At 46.5% G+C, this 17,063-nt stretch overlaps 1 protein-coding gene across 1 annotated transcript in view; it reads left to right on the top strand.

The window, feature by feature from the left end:
- Nucleotides 1-17,063, top strand: part of ABCA4 (ATP binding cassette subfamily A member 4) — a 103,205-nt gene that overhangs the window by 63,668 nt on the left and 22,474 nt on the right. Inside the window, exons 24-35 of the mRNA XM_043521510.1 lie at nt 815-1,008; nt 1,871-1,961; nt 2,588-2,793; nt 3,219-3,267; nt 3,852-4,096; nt 4,547-4,671; nt 6,426-6,524; nt 7,722-7,911; nt 8,453-8,547; nt 10,458-10,490; nt 15,891-15,996; nt 16,103-16,177. Coding sequence (XP_043377445.1) covers nt 815-1,008; nt 1,871-1,961; nt 2,588-2,793; nt 3,219-3,267; nt 3,852-4,096; nt 4,547-4,671; nt 6,426-6,524; nt 7,722-7,911; nt 8,453-8,547; nt 10,458-10,490; nt 15,891-15,996; nt 16,103-16,177 — 1,508 coding nt within the window. The remainder of the gene's footprint in view (nt 1-814; nt 1,009-1,870; nt 1,962-2,587; nt 2,794-3,218; nt 3,268-3,851; nt 4,097-4,546; nt 4,672-6,425; nt 6,525-7,721; nt 7,912-8,452; nt 8,548-10,457; nt 10,491-15,890; nt 15,997-16,102; nt 16,178-17,063) is intronic.

The following is a 17,063-nucleotide window of genomic DNA, read 5'->3' on the forward strand; positions in this document are numbered from 1 at the left end:
TTCTGCTAATCTAACTCACACAGAGTAGAGTCATACTAGGCAAATGGTCTAATTTATTTCAGTGGGACTCCTTAACAGTGTGAGGCACGACGCAGTGAGAGTAAGTGAGACAGAGCTGGGCCCAGAGCCGAACAGGTTTGGAAAAGTTTAGGTATCCAGCTGCTTGCACTTACAACTGCTACAGTTAGGAAGAGCTTCAGCTTCTTTCTGAACCTATTAAATGCCTCACTCCCATTTAAAAAAAAAATGAAGCTGTTCATTTCTGAGGATGAGTGCTGGAGAGATTTCTCATCAATGGGCACAATTCTGTCACTCTTATTCATTGTAAGTAGTACTTTACTCTGTGACTAGCTCCATTCAGTGTGAGCTTCTTCCCACCCTGGGTTAGCCAGCCCCTAGTTCCTTGTCAGCTTCTCCTTTTATGGATGCTCAAGCTAATATGTGTTAAACTATCGACACGTGTTCATTTATGTAACATATGTTCTGCAAAGTCATCCTGGGATGCAGGTGGCGGTGCTGTTATGGGTGTCGCATGCTCATGGGCCTCACTGGGAGTTTGCCTGCTCATGTGGGAGCATCTGTCACTTGTGCAGCTCTTTGTTTTTAATTTGCGCACTTGCCATCTTGCCTGCATCGCCACTATTTACCATGAATAAGGCCCAACCCTATAGGATCAACTTGTGATGAAATCTTTGGCTCTTATTCCTGGGAATGTCTTTCAGAAGTTCTGTATTAATCCCTGTAATCCACATACAGCCCTGATTGTACTGAAGGAACAGTACCTTGCAGAGCATCTCTGTATTCCTTCTCCTAGGCAGAACCATCATCCTCTCTACGCATCACATGGATGAGGCAGAGATCCTTGGAGACCGGGTGGCCATCATTTCCCAAGGAAAATTGTTCTGCTCAGGCTCTCCTGTCTTCCTAAAGAACTGCTTTGGATCTGGCTTCTATCTCACCTTGGTTCGCAAGATGAAAAACACCCAAGGGGGAGGAGAATGGAGTTCAGTAAGTTCTCTTCTCCCTCGTTGCACAAGCAGTCTTCAAATATTCATTCACTGCAACAGATCAGAACCTGAGTAGCTGCTGTTTGTTGCTGTGGACAAAGGTGACTGTACAGTAAATGGTGTATCCTAGGGAATAAGGCAATGAGAACATGAAATTAAAGGACTATTTGGGGATTTAAATATTCACCTCTTAACAGAACTTTTCCAGTTTTATGAATGTATATGCCTTAGGGCAGAGGGCTTTTCAAAGGCACAAATGTACAACTGGGCAGCCAGCTCTGGAGGCTGATGCCTATATGGAAATCTCTCCCCGCCCCACTTACATTGAACATCTCCCTGTGGAGTCTCACTTGTCCAAGCATGAGTCCTTCTGCAATACACTAGATGTGATCATGTCTCCCTAGAGCAGGTAACTCAGGAACTATGGCAGCCTGCCACTTAGTCCTGGCAAAAGCAGTTCTCCAGCAACTCAGATAAGAGGGATCTGGATTGTTTTTGATCTTGTAGGTCCCAGTTTGTAAACCCCACTACATCATAGTCTCTGTATGTATGGCCATTGTTCATTCAACTTCCCCAAGTAAATGCACGTAATTTAGAATTCCATGTGGTTACCACATGCATGGTGGTGTGATGCAATGCTTGTGTGAAATTTAATTTTTGTATGTCTTTTATGCTAGTCCTCAGACTGCAAGTCTGAGTGTGATATGTTCAAGATGTTTCAGCTAAGACAAATTTCTTACTGCCCTGAAGCTGTGTAAAGGCTGATGAAACAATCCCTGATGATAACACTCTTACACGCTAGTTTTCATGCATTATATGCATCTGAAGCACTTAACATCCTCTTTCTTACTTATCTGTACTAGCACTCCCCTAGCTGTGGATCTCAGTGCTCATGTTCCTGTTCCAGGTGTGCACCTAAAGATACAGCGGAAGGTCCCGAGCAAGAACTGGATGGTAAGAATTGGGATCATTCACCTTGTCCAAGGCCTATTCTTCTGAAACATGGCTGTTTCTCCTAGTGTACTGCCACTTAAATCTTAGAGAACCCTGCTTTTGAGATTCCCTTTGTCAGCATTGTCTCAAGTGCGTGTATTTTACTGTCACCTAGAAATCGCTAAGGCTTCTTGGTGGTTTTGCTTACCTTTCTGTGACAAACCGCTTGTCTGAGACATCTTCTAAGATCTTGGGCTCAGACTGTAAAGTGGAAGCTTGGGTCTTCCTTGACTGTAGACTAATAGTTTCAAACTCCTGTGTATTACAATGTGTGATTCAATCAAGAAAGGAGAAACATATTTAAAGTGCAGCAAACAGAATTTTTCTGTGAGCACCTCTTCAGTTTTTCTCACTCTTGGGAGCACTTTAGTAGATGCTTCTGAAAGTCAATCATGGTGCTGATGGGCCTTAAATCATTTCCTGCTAGACCGTTCAAAAGTCATAACTGACCAGGATCCAGACCAGTCTAATAGAATATTAACAGAGATATGTGTGAGTCTTTCCCATCTTATATCAGCACAGCCTTTGGAAGCATTCCCAGGATACTTAAATATTCATTTTCTGAACACTGTTCTGACTCTTTACAGGGGATGTGAATGAACTTACAGAACTGATTCATCATCATGTTCCAGAAGCAAAGTTAATTGAAAGTATTGGTCAGGAACTCATCTATCTTTTGCCCAGTAAAGACTTTAAACAGCGAGCTTACGCCAGTCTCTTCAGAGAATTGGAAGAAACCCTAGCTGACTTGGGACTCAGCAGTTTTGGGATTTCGGACACTCCGCTTGAAGAGGTAATGGATGCTTTGAAATATTTGTCAGTCCTTCCAGAAATCCTTTTGGGAGATCTTGAGTTCCAAAACGTGGAGCCATAGTAATCCCCTCAAAACCTAGCAAAACCAAGTAATGTCCATTGTAACACAGCAGATCTTTAGAGATGGGAATTCAGAAATAATTCAAACCTGGATGCCCATCAGATCTGTTTATAAATGGACCATGACTTGTTAGCCTCAAATGTTCCTCGCTTTTTATCTCGGTTTCTCTGCTTCCCCACACCTTTTTGCTTCTCAAGCAAATGCTAGCAGATCTTTGATTCTGTAGTTAGCAGCAGTACCCAGAGTTATTTGCAAATGTCATTTTAGAGGATGATGTCTAGCATCTCACAAGCATGATGACTCCACAGGTGTTACTAACCAAGAGGTGTGCATGTCTTTGGCAGGTTTTCCTGAAGGTCACAGCAGATGCTGATCCTGGATCACAGAATGCAGGTAGATATCCATGATATTCAGTGTCTGATGCTCTTTTCTTGGACATTCTGCATTCTGATAGCCTATTAAGAACGAGAATAATAGCTTCCAGTCCCATATGTCTTTCTTTTAATTATATAGCTGATCAGCAAGTGATGCTGATTTTGGGTTTGATCCATTATCCGAGAAGTCAATAGAAGTCAGATTTCCATTTTTGCTGGATCAGATCCTTAACCGCATACGTCAAAATCCATTCTCAAGTCTCTAAAGTATAAGTGGTTTTGGCATCCAGCACTCTGCTGTCTATCAGTATGTTCACCACAGACTTGATTAACTCATCCATAGTGTTGAAAAAAGGGAATGGAATAGAGAACTAAGGCTGCAATAACCAGCCTGCCTGGTACCAGTTGATGGAGCAGCATTGCAATGGTTGTAATGCAAAAAAATGTAGCTGACAGGAATATATAGGTTTGGGAATATCTGCTTCCACCGGGGCTAAACTTCTAAAGAAGCTTACCCAGCAATGATGAACAAGGTTGATATAGCCTCTCAGCCCCTCCTCCTAGGGAGTAACGCACATGATCACTTCAATTCCCAAAACTTAGGAGGTGCTCAAGAAAATGGCTTCACCCTCAGAAAAACCTGCATTGAGCAAAAAGAGAAGGCTGAACAACCCCCTTTGGAGACCAATGGAGCCTCTCGAACACCTGCAGGCCAAACAGGGGATGGGAGTGAAGGCAAAGGGTCCCGGCAGAATAAAGGTTCTCAACTTGTCCGCCAGCAAATCAAAGCACTGCTCATCAAACGGTTCCACCGTGCTACCCGTAGCCGTAAGGACTTCCTTGCTCAGGTACCACTCGTTCCTTCATCACTGTCACTGAGTCTTGCCTAAAGAGTCCTCAGCACTAGTGGCCACAGGGATACCTCCATCAAAAGCAAGGGTGGTGGTGATGACAGGTGCCAATGTCCTTGTGAAGGCTGTTCCAATTAATATCCCAGCTGTTCTGCATCTGACACTCAAGCACATATACACACACTATAGACTCTCTCTCTCTCTCTGCAATTTGCCTCCTCCAAAATGTTTTGCTTTGATTGAGACTGTCCCTGATATAGTCCATGTTGGTAAAAACCAGCACTATGGCAGCTCTGGCTGCTGGTAGTGCTGGGAATGAAATGGTGGTGTCTGAGAACAGAAGTAGGCCTGATCCATGTGCTCTTGCTGTCCCTCCTTTGTGTACGTGTGTTCTGAGCTGTACGCAAATGTTATTGCACATTATGATGTTTTTCCTGTCCCCTGCAGATTGTTCTCCCAGCTACTTTTGTGTTGTTAGCTCTAATACTTACAGTTATTATCCCTCCATTTGGAGAATATCCCAGCTTAATACTACATCCTTGGATCTATGGATACCAGATTACTTTCTTCAGGTCAGAGGAATCGTTTTTTAAACTAGATCTCCCATCCCATTTCCTCCTTAGCATTTAGGACTGCTGGGTTATATCTGCTGTTTCTTGGGTCTTATTCCCCTCTGACTTATCCCAGAATAGTTCATTAACATGAAATTAGCATGAGTGGAGAATCCAGCCCATTGTGTCTATTGTCTTACTGCAAAAGAATGGTTCTCAAACGTTTTCATATTGTGAATGGCCTATCTCCCAACCTCCATGTGCCAAATCTAGTGTTTGTGTTTAAAGTGTCCTGTTCCCCTCTAGTACCTGGTCCAATTAGAGTGCTAAAGCCAACAACTTCCAACAAGTTATGGAGTTGTTCCTTTAGCTCCAGGGGTAGATCTGTGCTTTGGTGCTGAGGGTTGCAGCTTCAAAACCTGCAGATGACGTATGGTGGGGGTTGTTATACTTAGTTATATGTACTATTTGGACAATGCTAAAGAGAAGATGAAAGTAAACTTGCTTTGATGTGAGGGGTGCTGCTGCTGCTTGGCTGTGTCCCTCCCATTTTGGTAGCTGCTGCTTTCCATTTCCTGGGCATAAGATTTTACATTTGTCAGTACTCAAATTCTGTTCATTACCTGCCAAACCTCTAGGTCACTTGGCAGTTTGCCTGTGACTTCCTGTGTATTTACTACCCTTTGTGCTGTCCACAAATATGATCACAATTGAATTTACACCAAAGAAACATTTGGCAAAGATATAAAGTATGCATCATGTGGGGTGCAGAGAAACACTGTTGTTTTTAGTTTATCAGGTGAAAAATGTTTCTTTTAACCGTAAGAGTCCTAGGCTGGACTATAACTATCAGAAAGCATCAGTACTTGAAGGCTGTAATGATTGTGAAGCATTTGTACAAAGTAGCTTAACTGATCCCCTAGTGGTGTGTGGAGAACAGTTTGAAAATCACTGGTATATAGCACCTGGCACCGACAGTGCACTAGTGTTGTTAGATACTTTGTTGACATGGGTAGAATTCTTTCTTTGGCCTCATCCTATTAAAAATAGGGGATGTGATACTTGTCCTATGATTTCTCTGTGTTTGCTGAGTTCCAGTATGACAGTTTATTCTGGGTGGGTCTGAGATGAAGATCAGCGTTCACTCGTGAGTGCGATGATTCCAAGCTGACAAAGGGGAGTGTGTATTTGTATTAAGTGTATGTTAAAATTGGTGGTTTGGTCTCAGGAAAAAAATGGCCATTTCTTTGACCTTTAAGCCCTCTTGGAATCTTTCTAAGGTTTGTGTACCATATCCTATTAAAGAGACTAGATTATCAGCATCTAAGGGGAGTCTGCCTAGAAGAAGCTATGTGTCTACCAGCGGCGTATTAACGCCTAGGCCGACAAATTTGCAGGGGCAGCAAATTTATAATAGCAGCCAGAGGTTCGCGCCCTCCGCTCCCGCTCCAACTCCACCCATTCCCCGCCCCCTCCCTGCCCCAAATCCCCGCCCCGGCCCCGCCTCCTCTCCTGAGCGCACCGCGTTCCCCCCTCTTCTCCCTCCTTCGCCAAGCTGTTTCGCGCACAAACACTGGCAGGGAGCGGGGAGAAGCAGGACCCGGTGGTGGGCTCGGGGGGGGGGGGGGGAGCAATTATTTAAGGGCCTGGGGCGGCAATATCTTTAACCCGCCACTGGTGTCTACCTGTGTGATGCTGTCACCAGCTGGTTTTGTGTATTCTACTTCTGCAGTCTGACAGGTTTTTATACAGTAAATCTTGTGCAATCTCCTTAGCAATGAGCAGCCTGGCAGTGAGCAGATGGTTTCCCTCACTGATGCCTTCCTGAATAAGCCAGGATTTGGAAATCGTTGCATGAAGGAAGAGCCTCTTCGGTAAGTCATTGGATATTCTCTCTTGAAGAAGAAATTGTCCCTTGTAAGATATAACCAGTGGGGTGCGGATACCACACTGAGAGTGATGTGGGCTAGCTTTTCACTGAAACACATGCTCCATGTTTAGTCCTGGCAATGATGTTTGGAGATGACAACAAATAGTGAGAAAATAATGCAGTCAGGCTAAGAACAAGTCACACTTTTATATATTTATAGATAGAAGACAGCAAAGGCGGCTACAGCAATTACTTAAGTGGAAAAGTAACTATTAGGGAAGTAACTGTGAATTTTTAACAGTTTGCTCTGAAAAAAATGTCAGTCACGCTATGTGCCTTGGCTCTTAAATTCTTCTCCCTCTCCCACCCTTTCTTTTCTTCCCCCTACGCCCCTGCATATGTGTCCTTGTTGCCTGCACCCCCTCACTGTCCTTTCTCCTGCTGCCCACTGCCTGATTCCTTTCTCCTCTTTGGATGTTGCCAGCCCATTGATGGCTCCTGTTTCATCTCCTTTCCTCTATATAGTGTAGCAGGACTTAAAACTTAGGTCAATATAACAGCTGTGTTAAGGGGATCTGAAAAATCCATGCCCCTGCATACTGTAGCTGTGCTTACCTATCCTCTGGTGGAGATGCAGCTTGGCTGACAGAAGAATGCTTCTGTTGACCTAACTACCATCACTTGGGGAGTTGGTGTTCCTCCCCGTTCCGCTGCTGTAGGCTGCCTAGCTACAGGGCCGTGGTTAAGCCACCATGGTCCCTGTAGTGTAGGTATGGCCTAAGTGAGAACAAGATGAAGCTCGAAGCATTGAGGATGGATGGGAGGTACAGTGTGATGAGAGAACTAGGGAGGAAGGATGGTCTTAGAATAGAGAGCTAGGAGAAAATGGTTAAAGTCTTGGCTCTGCCACAGACTTAATGTGTGTCAATGGGCAAATCACTTAACCTCACTGTTCCTCAGTTCCCCATCCGCAAAATGGGGACAATAACCTCACAGGTGTGGCGTTTGAGTCACAGGTGTTTATCAAGCACTCTAAGGTTCTCTGATTGGGAGACACTCTTCTCATTGGTAACGACACACTGTGGGGGAGGAGTGCAAAAGGAGCAAACATCTCAACTACAGTGGCATTTTTTCATGTGTTTATGATCTCTGGTGAGCTATATGACGGCGCTGTTAAGAGATACTGTGTTCCTCTGTACAGGGACTACCCGTGCAGTAATATGTCAACTGCCTGGAGAATACCACATATTCCTCCGAACATAACCAACCTGTTTCTGACCCACAAATGGAGCCCTGATGACCCTTCTCCCTCCTGCAGCTGCAGCACTCGCAAGAAGCTCACTATGCTCCCAGAATGCCCGGCGGGAGCTGGAGGCCTTCCTCCCCCACAGGTACCGTGCAATGGCCACATACACCTCTAAAGCTGCCCCAGTCAGTTGGGAGGTGAGCTTATGTGATAAATAAACTACACTGCCTGTTTTTGTAGGGAAGAAAGTGCTTATCCAGCAAAATAAGTGTGTGTGAATCATTTAGTAAACAGCACTGCGTTAGGTATGGAAGAGATGGGAAATACATTTTCCCCTGCTCCGAGCCTGGATTCTGGATGACTGGGTAGAGTTAGCAAGCAGGTAAAGTTTCAGAGTGAATCCAGGATGGCTTGTTTCAAGCCTTGCAGACTTCTGTGGAACTTTCACATGATTTCCCCTCAAACCCCAGTGAAGCACAGAGTTGACTCAAACCCAGGTGGAACTTTTTGGTTTCAGTGGTGTTGGGAATCCATACAAATCAAAGCTAGATAAAAGTTACTTTCAGGTGAGATCCTGTGGACTAAAACCAATGGTGTGGTTTTTCCAGACAAACACCCACTTGATGGGCTTAGGGACTGTAACTGTTTGGTTTGCTCTAACTGGTTGAATTTTCTTTGCCTCCCAGAGAGTGCAGCGCAGCACAGAAATTCTTCAAGATCTCACCCACAGAAACATTTCTGATTTCCTGGTGAAAACTTATCCCAGTCTGATCAGAGAAAGGTAGGGGTCATTCTCGCGGAGAGGTTTCTATTTGCTTGTCACATTCCACATAGAATACACATTTGTGATATCCTCAGTAGCGGTAATATGACATAGCACTTTATTCGCTCACAGTGTGCAGCCATTAACCCTCCCCAGCCTGGGAGGTAGATAAGGATTACTCTCCTTCCTGGGTGGGATTAAACTGTACCAATATAAGCACTTTTATACCAATATAACTGCATCCACCCTAAGCAGCTTGTACTGCTTTAACTATACCTGTATGGCCAGAGCAGTACAACTTTTATGTGTAGACAAGCCCGTAGAGGCAGATCTGGGATTAGACTTCAAGGGTACGTGTACTCTGCAGTGTAAGCCTTTCAAACTCAAGCTCAAATCTAACCCCTCCCCCCACCCCTTTCCATCTACACACAAATTGTATTAACCCAGATCCCAGGAGGGTCCAAGCCTGTGTCAAGCTGGGATCCAGGGATTCAAGCCCTATTGCTTTGCAGTGTGGACTCAGCCCCACTGGGCTTGCGCTCTTGACATCCACTGACCTTTTTTGTCCTCTGGACAGTCCAGTTTTCCCACACTGCACCACAAACAAAGGGGTAGAGTGGTCACATTTTGGGAGGGCACTAGGAAGACTTGGGATATGGGTGGTTGGACGTGGACCCACATAATGTAGTATAGACGCTGGAGACTCAGGGTTCAACAGTTCCTAACCTGGGGATATGCATGAGTGTGGGTGCTTAAGCCCTAGGTTAACAAACCCGGGGTCTGCTAACTTGAGTTCTACTAACTCTGGGCTTACATTGCAGTGCAGACATAACCCAAGAGTACCTGACTCCAAGGACATGTCTACACTGCAATAAAAAACCTGCGGCACCAAGTGTCAGAGCCTGGGTCAGCTGAGTTGGGCTCATGGGGCTCAGGCTCTGAGGCTAAAAACTGCAGTTTAGCTGTTCAGGCTCGGGCTGGGACCAGGGTCTCCAGCCCCAGCCCAAATATCTACACTGAAGTTTTATAGTGCCACAGACTGAGCCCCATGAGCTTGAGCCCCAGCTGCGGTCACGCCACAAGTCTTTTATTGCGGCACAGACATACCCCAAGATCAGAGTTCAGTCTGTGCTATCTTTCCAATACTCCCTGCACTGCTTGAAATGTCCTTGAGATTAACTATCCTAAGGTGTTGTTTTCTCACTAGCACCTGCCCTCCTTAGGAGACACCATGAACTCTTGTGATGTGTTGGTATAAACCATTTTGATGTTGATTCAAGATAGAGCTAGAACAGCACCGCTGTGTGTGACCTTACAAATCGTTTGCTCACCTCTGCTTAATCTGGAGATGCCTTCAGTCTCCATTCTTCCTTCTTCTGGCCCTTATCCTGGTATGAACCTTGGCAGCAATAAAAAAGCAAAAAGCCCACTCCAGAAAGTTTATGGACTCCTGATGATAAATCCCCATCTCAGTGTCATCAACACTCAATATGCCCATAGAGGCCTCAGTTCAGCAGAGCACTTAAGTACATGCTTAATGTTCATCTGAGCCAGAGCAAGCCATTTAGGGTATGTGTATGCAACATTTTGGAACAAGCCTCCCAGCACTGGTCAACAGACTGGGGCTAATGGAGTTTCAGCTAAGTGCTCTAAGAATAGCTGAATAGACAGAGCTTTGAAGATGCACCAGGAGCTGGACCTTGGGCTCTGAAGCCTGTCCCTCTCCCTAGGCTTCAGAGCCTGGGCTCCAGCCCCAGCTGCAGCTTCAAGGTGCTGTCTGTACAGCTGTTTTTAGAGCATGAGAGCAAGCCCTCCTAGCCTGAGTCAGTCAGCCAGGCTGGGAGGCTCACTCTCTCTCCTTCAAAATGCTGTGTAGACATACCCTTAGTTTGATCTGAAATGCTTCATAATCTCCTTTTCTGTTGCAGTTTGAAGAGTAAATACTGGGTCAATGAGCAAAGGTAGGAAACTGATTTATCAACTACAGTGGTAAATAAACAAAGCAGTGATTTTTCTGTTTAACTTTGGAACCTAAAAATGTTTCCCTGAATGGGAGAGGTGAATTGTGGCAGATAGCATAGGGTAGACACAGGGGTGGCTACAGAAACTAGTATGCTGCATGAGTTAAGGATGGAGGTCATTGAGGAATTGACAGTAGCATTATTGTATTCAACTGGAGCTGCCCCTAGCAGCTGTGAAGGCCCTAGGCACACAAGGAAACCAGCACCAGCTTCATTTTCTCCCAGGCCAGGTGCAAACTCATGTCTCTGACTCAGTGTGTTCCCATGCCATTTTCCTGCTCTGACTTTTTCTCATCCTGTCCACCTATTGTTTCTCTCATTAACACCTCATGAATGCTTGAGATGCTCCCTTGCACTAAGTTAATGAGATTTTAAGAAAACAATAGGTAATCAGGTGCTTCAGGTATCCATGCAGTTGGGTTATTATGTCTAAGAAAAGGGGGGAGCCAGAATTGAAATGGTCAAGATTATAAATTGTTTTGATCTGTAGATTTCACAAGGTACAAATCACTATCCTTTTTTAACAGTGTTTGTCAGAATAATCCCATCACTTTAAAATCAATATGGTTTTATCTACACTGGCAAGTTTCTGCGCAGTAAAGCAGCTTTCTGCGCTGTAACTCCTGAGGGGCACACGCTGCCAAGCCACTTCGTGCGCAGAAACTGCGCAGTTGCAGCTCTGTAAAAAAAAAAAACACCCCAACGAGAGGCGTACAGCTTACTGCGCCAGGGCTACAGCACCGCGGTGCCAGTGTAGACACCCTGGTTGATTACAGCGCTGCGATTGGCCTCCGGGAGGTGTCCCACGATGCCTGTTCTCACCTCTCTGGTCATCGGTTTGAACTCTACTGCCCTGCCCTCAGGTGACCAACCGTGGCCCCACCCCTTAAATTCCTTGGGAATTTTGAAAGTCCCCTTCCTGTTTGCTCGGTGATGCGTGCAGTGGTCTCAGCGCATCTTTCCAGGTCACCATGCCTGCTCCACGCACCAGGCGTTCCCCCACTTGGAGCAATGCCGAGCTGCTGGACCTCGTCAGCATTTGGGGAGAGGAGGACGTCCAGTCCCAGCTGCGCTCCAGCCATAGAAATTATGATAACTATGGACAGATTTCATGATGCATGACAGAAAGGGGCCATGACCAGGACACACTGCAGTGCAGGGTCAAAGTGAAGGAGCTGCAGAACACCTACCACAAGGCGCGGAAGGCAAACCGCTGCTACAGTGCTGTGCCCATGAGCTGCTGGTTCTACAAAGAGTTGGATGCGATACTCGGCGGTGACCCCACCTCCACTGCGAAGACCACTGTGGATACTTTCGTGGCTCGCATGCCAGTTGAGAGTGGACCGAGCCAGGAGGAGGAAATCTTGGACAAGGATGTGGAAGGGGAGGGGGACCCAGAGGTAGAGGAGGTCTGACATGCATGCAGCCAGGAGCTCTTTTCTACCGCAGAGGAGGCTAGCCAGTCACAGGAAAGCACAAACAGGAGAGGAGGCCCCTGGTAAGTGTCCTTGATTTTGGCAATTGCTGAAGTGAATTGTTGGGGGCAGGAGGGTTGCAGAAAGCAGGTTTGAGTCTGTATGATGTGCGTACCACCACATGCCTAGTCTAAGCAGTGGAACAGGGTGTTGATTGACTCCCTCACTTCACGGAAATCTGCCTCCGAGATCTCCATGAAACTCTCAGGGAGATACTGGGCAATCCACTGCCGCAAGTTCTTTGGCAGAGCTTCCCTTTGTTTCTTGTCCCATTAAGGGTAACTTTCCCGTGCCACTCTACCATCACTGGGGCTGCGGGGATCATTGGTGCACACAGGCAAGCCACATAAGGGCCAGGGCAGAAGCCACAGTCTTGGAGTAGACCCTCCCTTGATTCCCTGCTCACCCTCAGCACTGAGATATCTTCCATAATGAACACAACCTGTGGAAAATGTGGGGACAGGAATGATTATAAGCCCTCCCCTCCCGCACAGTGCTGGCTCTCCCCAAGAGCCGAATGCCCAGTGTACAGTACAGTCCTGGAACACTCATTTCCCCTGCCCCTGCAGTTACTCACCATTTTGGGGGTCTTGTGGCTCATGTGTGCTTGCCTGGGGTCAGCCGGTTAGTGATAGGTATGTGAATAAGTATGTGAATGTTTTAAATCACTGAAAGAAAAGGAGGACTTGTGGCACCTTAGAGACTAACAAATTTATTTGAGCATAAGCTTTCGTGAGCTACAGCTCACTTCATCGGATGCATTCAGTGGAAAATACAGTGGGGAGATTTATATACATAGAGAACATGAAACAATGGGTGTTACCATACACACTGTAACCAGAGTGATTACTTAAGGTGAGCTATTACCAGCAGGAGAGTGGGGCGGGGTGGAGGGGGGGACCTTTTGTAGTGATAATCAAGGTGGGCCATTTCCAGCAGTTGTCAGATGTTTTTGTCAACTACTAGAAATGGCTCACCGTGATTATCACTACAAAAGGTCCGTGTTTCCTCCCCCACCCCCCGCTCTGCTGCTGGTAATAGCTCACCTTAAGTAATCACTCTGGTTACAGTGTGTATGGTAACACCCATTGTTTCATGTTCTCCGTGTATATAAATCTCCCCATAGTATTTTCCACTGAATGCATCCGATGAAGTGAGCTGTAGCTCACGAAAGCTTATGATCAAATAAATTGGTTAGTCTCTAAGGTGCCACAAGTACTCCTTTTCTTTTTGCAAATACAGACTAACACGGCTGCTACTCTGAAACCTGTAATTAAATCACTGAGTTAGTGGTCTCTGTGTGGCAAACAATACTGCTTCTGTAAAACGTTGCATTTTGGCTTCACAGAGATGACCTTGGGAGCCCAGCCTCCCTCTTTGTTATCGCAGGCTGAACGGCTGCACAGAATTAGAAAGTGGCCATGAAGAACTAAAGAGGACTTTCTGCATGATGCACTCCACGGCCGAAAAACAAGAATTGAAGGAGTGGCAAGACAGCAAGAAGAGGGACTGAAAGGAGAATGCAGCGCGCCAGAATGAAGCCACGGAGCGGCTCTTAAACGTTATGGAGCGTCAAGTGGACACGCTCCAGGCGCTACTAGCACTGCAAACCGAGCAGCTCCGTGCCTGCCCTCCCCTGCAGCCACTGTCGCAAAACTCTTTCCCCGTGCGCCCCCCAGACACCTTCAACACACTTATCAACCTCCTGGCTCCAGTCTCTACCCGCTGCATTCCACTCCTACCCCATCACAGTCCAGCCCTGAGGCCTCCCAGTACCCCCTGCACTCAACACCGGTCCCTCCGCAGTTTAGCCCTGCTGAAGTACAGTACCCGCTGCACTGTATTCCAAAGGACAAAGTTGCATATGATACCTGGACATACACAAATCTTTAACCATCCTGCGGCTGACCCTCCCTCCCCACATCCCCCACAATGCTGATGTGTTTTTTTTGTTTGTCTCTCTCCTCTGGTGGTTGTTTTTTAATAAAAGAATTGTTTTGGTTTGAAAGCCATCTTATTCCATTAATTGGAAGCAAACGGCCCTGCAAAGCAACAGGCAATTTTCTTAAACCTTCACAGTGCAGCGTCTGCACCAATCACAATCACCGCCTAGCATTACAAGCACTGCATTCCCGAGCACAGCAACAAATATTAGTGGCTTTCAGCTTCAAATTGCTGCCTCAAGGCATCCCTGATCCTTATGGCCCCCTTGCTGCCCCCCTCTAATAGCCCCGGTCTTTGGCTGTTCAAATTCAGCCTCCAAGCACTGAGCCTCAGCAATCCAGCTGAGGTAAAAGTAAAGAACTCTTACTGGTACAGGGGCCGGCTCTCTCCCCCCCACCACGCCCCCGGAAGGGGCAGGGCCTCAAGCAGAAGGGGCAGGGCTGGGGGTCAACATCCCCCAGCCAGCCCATCCGCGCTGCCTGGCCTGCACCACCCAGGGCTCCAGCAGCGATTTAAAGGGCCCAGGGGTCCGGCCGCTGCCACAGTAGCAGCAGTGGCAGCCGGAGCCCCAGGCCCTTTTAAATCACCAGCCCCGGGGCAGCTGCTCCTTTGGTTCCCTGCTTGCAGCTTGCTGAACAGGCCAGTGTTCTGAAAGATGCGTGAGTCATGCACCTTTCTGGACCAGCCTGCGTTAATGTCTGTGAAACACCCACGGTGATCCACAAGCGCCTGGAGAACCATTGAGAAATACCCCTTGCGATTAATGTACTGGGTGGCTAGGTGGTCTGGTGCCAGAATTGGAATATGTGTGCCATCTATTTCCCCTCCACAGTTAGGGAAGCCCATTTGTGCAAAGCCATCCACAATGTCATGCACATTGCCCAGAGTCATGGTCTTTCGGAGCAGGATGCGATTAATGGCCCTGTACACTTCCGTCTACATGAGCCCAATGGTCGACTTTCCCACTCCGAACTGGTTAGCGACCGATCGGTAGCAGTCTGGAGTTGCCAGCTTCCACAGTGCAATCGCCACGCGCTTCTCCAACGACAGGGCAGCTCTCGTTCTCGTGTCCTTGCGCTGCAGGGCTGGGGTGAGTTCATCACACAGCCCCATGAATGTGGCTTTCCTCATCCGAAAGTTCTGCAGACACTGCTCATCATCCCAGACATGCATCACGAGGTGATCCCACCACTTGGTGCTTGTTTCCTGAGCCCAAAAGCGGGGTTCCACTGTAGTCAACACCTTCGTGAATGCCACAAGCAATCTCGTGTCATAGCTACTACGCATGGCGAGATCAATGTCGCACTCCTCTTGCCTTTGTAGTTTAAGGAATAACTCCACTACCACTCCTGACGTGTTAGTCAGAGCGAGCAGCATATTGGTCAACAGTGCAGGATCCATTCCTGCAGACCGAAGAGGCAGAGCGCGCAGTACACAAACCATTGAAAGATGGTGCCAAATGCCGATGGAAGCACAGGGATAGCTGGGATGCGAAGCAATGCATCATGGGGCATTGGGACAGGACCCAGGATGCCCTGCGACCCCCTCTGCCTTCGCACAACTCTTAGTGGCAGAAGAGGAAGAGATGCTGTTTTGGATAGCTGCCCAGAGTGTACCTCTCCAAATACCGATGCAAACAACGCAAGTGTGAACACACTATTGTGTAGGCAGCTGACAGTGTGAACACACAACAGAGGTTTCCCTTCCCTTCCCTCTCTGAACAGCAATGTAACTGCCAGTGATATAACTCTGACAGTGTAGACATACTTGCAAAATCTCTAAGAGCTATGTGGTTTGTTAGCAAATGGAAGCTTTTACACATAAATTATGTATCTAAAGCAAACATTTACTAAAGCAGCTTTTAGTATTTCTGTTGACTAGAGAGATTTGGATCTATAATATAAGTATGCTCTTCTGCTAGGTATGGAGGAATTTCCATTGGAGGAAAACTCCCAGTCCTTCATGTCACTGGAGATCAAATTGTTGATTTTTTGAGAGATCTTGGCCAAATGATGAATATAACAGGGGTAAGCAGGAATATTTTGTCTGTTTGTTAAAATACAGCAAGCAAATGTGTAGAACCAAAATCTCACTCTGCTGGCTGATTTTAGACTTTGTTTTCTTGACTTTTAGGGTCAAGCCGCGATGTCTGTTGCTAAAGAAATGTCTAATTTCCTTAAATACATGGAAACTGAAGACAACATTAAGGTATGTGGCGAGGATAGTCTGGAAACACACTGCTGTTTTGGAGCCAGATTCCACTCTGTAAGAACATTATTGTCCGTAGCTAAAAAGAGAGTTTAAATGTTATGTCCGTTTCTTGTATGCAGTGTTGTAGCTGTGTCGGTCCTACGATATTAGAGAGACAAGGTGGGTGAGGTAATATTTTTTATTGGACCAACTTGTGTTTCTAAGAGAGACAAGCTTTCAAGCTTATACACAGCTCTTCTTCAATTCTGGGAAACCTATTTATTCAGAGTGGCACAGCTAACTAGAAAGTGGAACAGGTTGTTTAGCACAAGTAGTTAATACATATTTCCAGGGACCACTTCACCTTGAATGGTTCCTTGAAATTCATGCTAAACAATCTAAACGTGCTAAATGTGCTAAACAACCTGATCCACCTTGTATTAAGTTGTGACACTCTGAGGCTACGACTATTCCACCCCCCTGAGAGACACAAGTTACGCCAGCATAAGCAGTAGTGTGCACAATGCTATGTAGCAGGAGAGCTTCTCCTGCCAACATAGCTTCCGCCACTCATGGAGGTGGGTTTTTTATGCTGACAGGAGAGCTCTCTCCCGTCGGCATAGAGCGCGCTGCGCCGCTGTAAGTGTAGACATGCCCTGAGTCAGGAGTGCAGCAGCACCCCCTGGTTTTAAGAGGTTTCCATCCTATACAGGGTTCAGCACCCCCACTATAAAAATTGTTCCAGTGCCACTGCTCTGAGTAAGTTTCCCAGACCTGAAGAAGAGCTCTGTGAAAGCTCAAAAGCTTGTCTCTCTCACCAACAGAAGTTGGTCCAATAAAATATATTACCTCACCCACCTTGACTCTGTAATGTCTGTTTCTTATAAGTAATTTTACTGGACAC

Source organism: Chelonia mydas, chromosome 8 (assembly GCF_015237465.2).
Source record: "Chelonia mydas isolate rCheMyd1 chromosome 8, rCheMyd1.pri.v2, whole genome shotgun sequence".
Taxonomy (NCBI): domain Eukaryota; kingdom Metazoa; phylum Chordata; order Testudines; family Cheloniidae; genus Chelonia; species Chelonia mydas.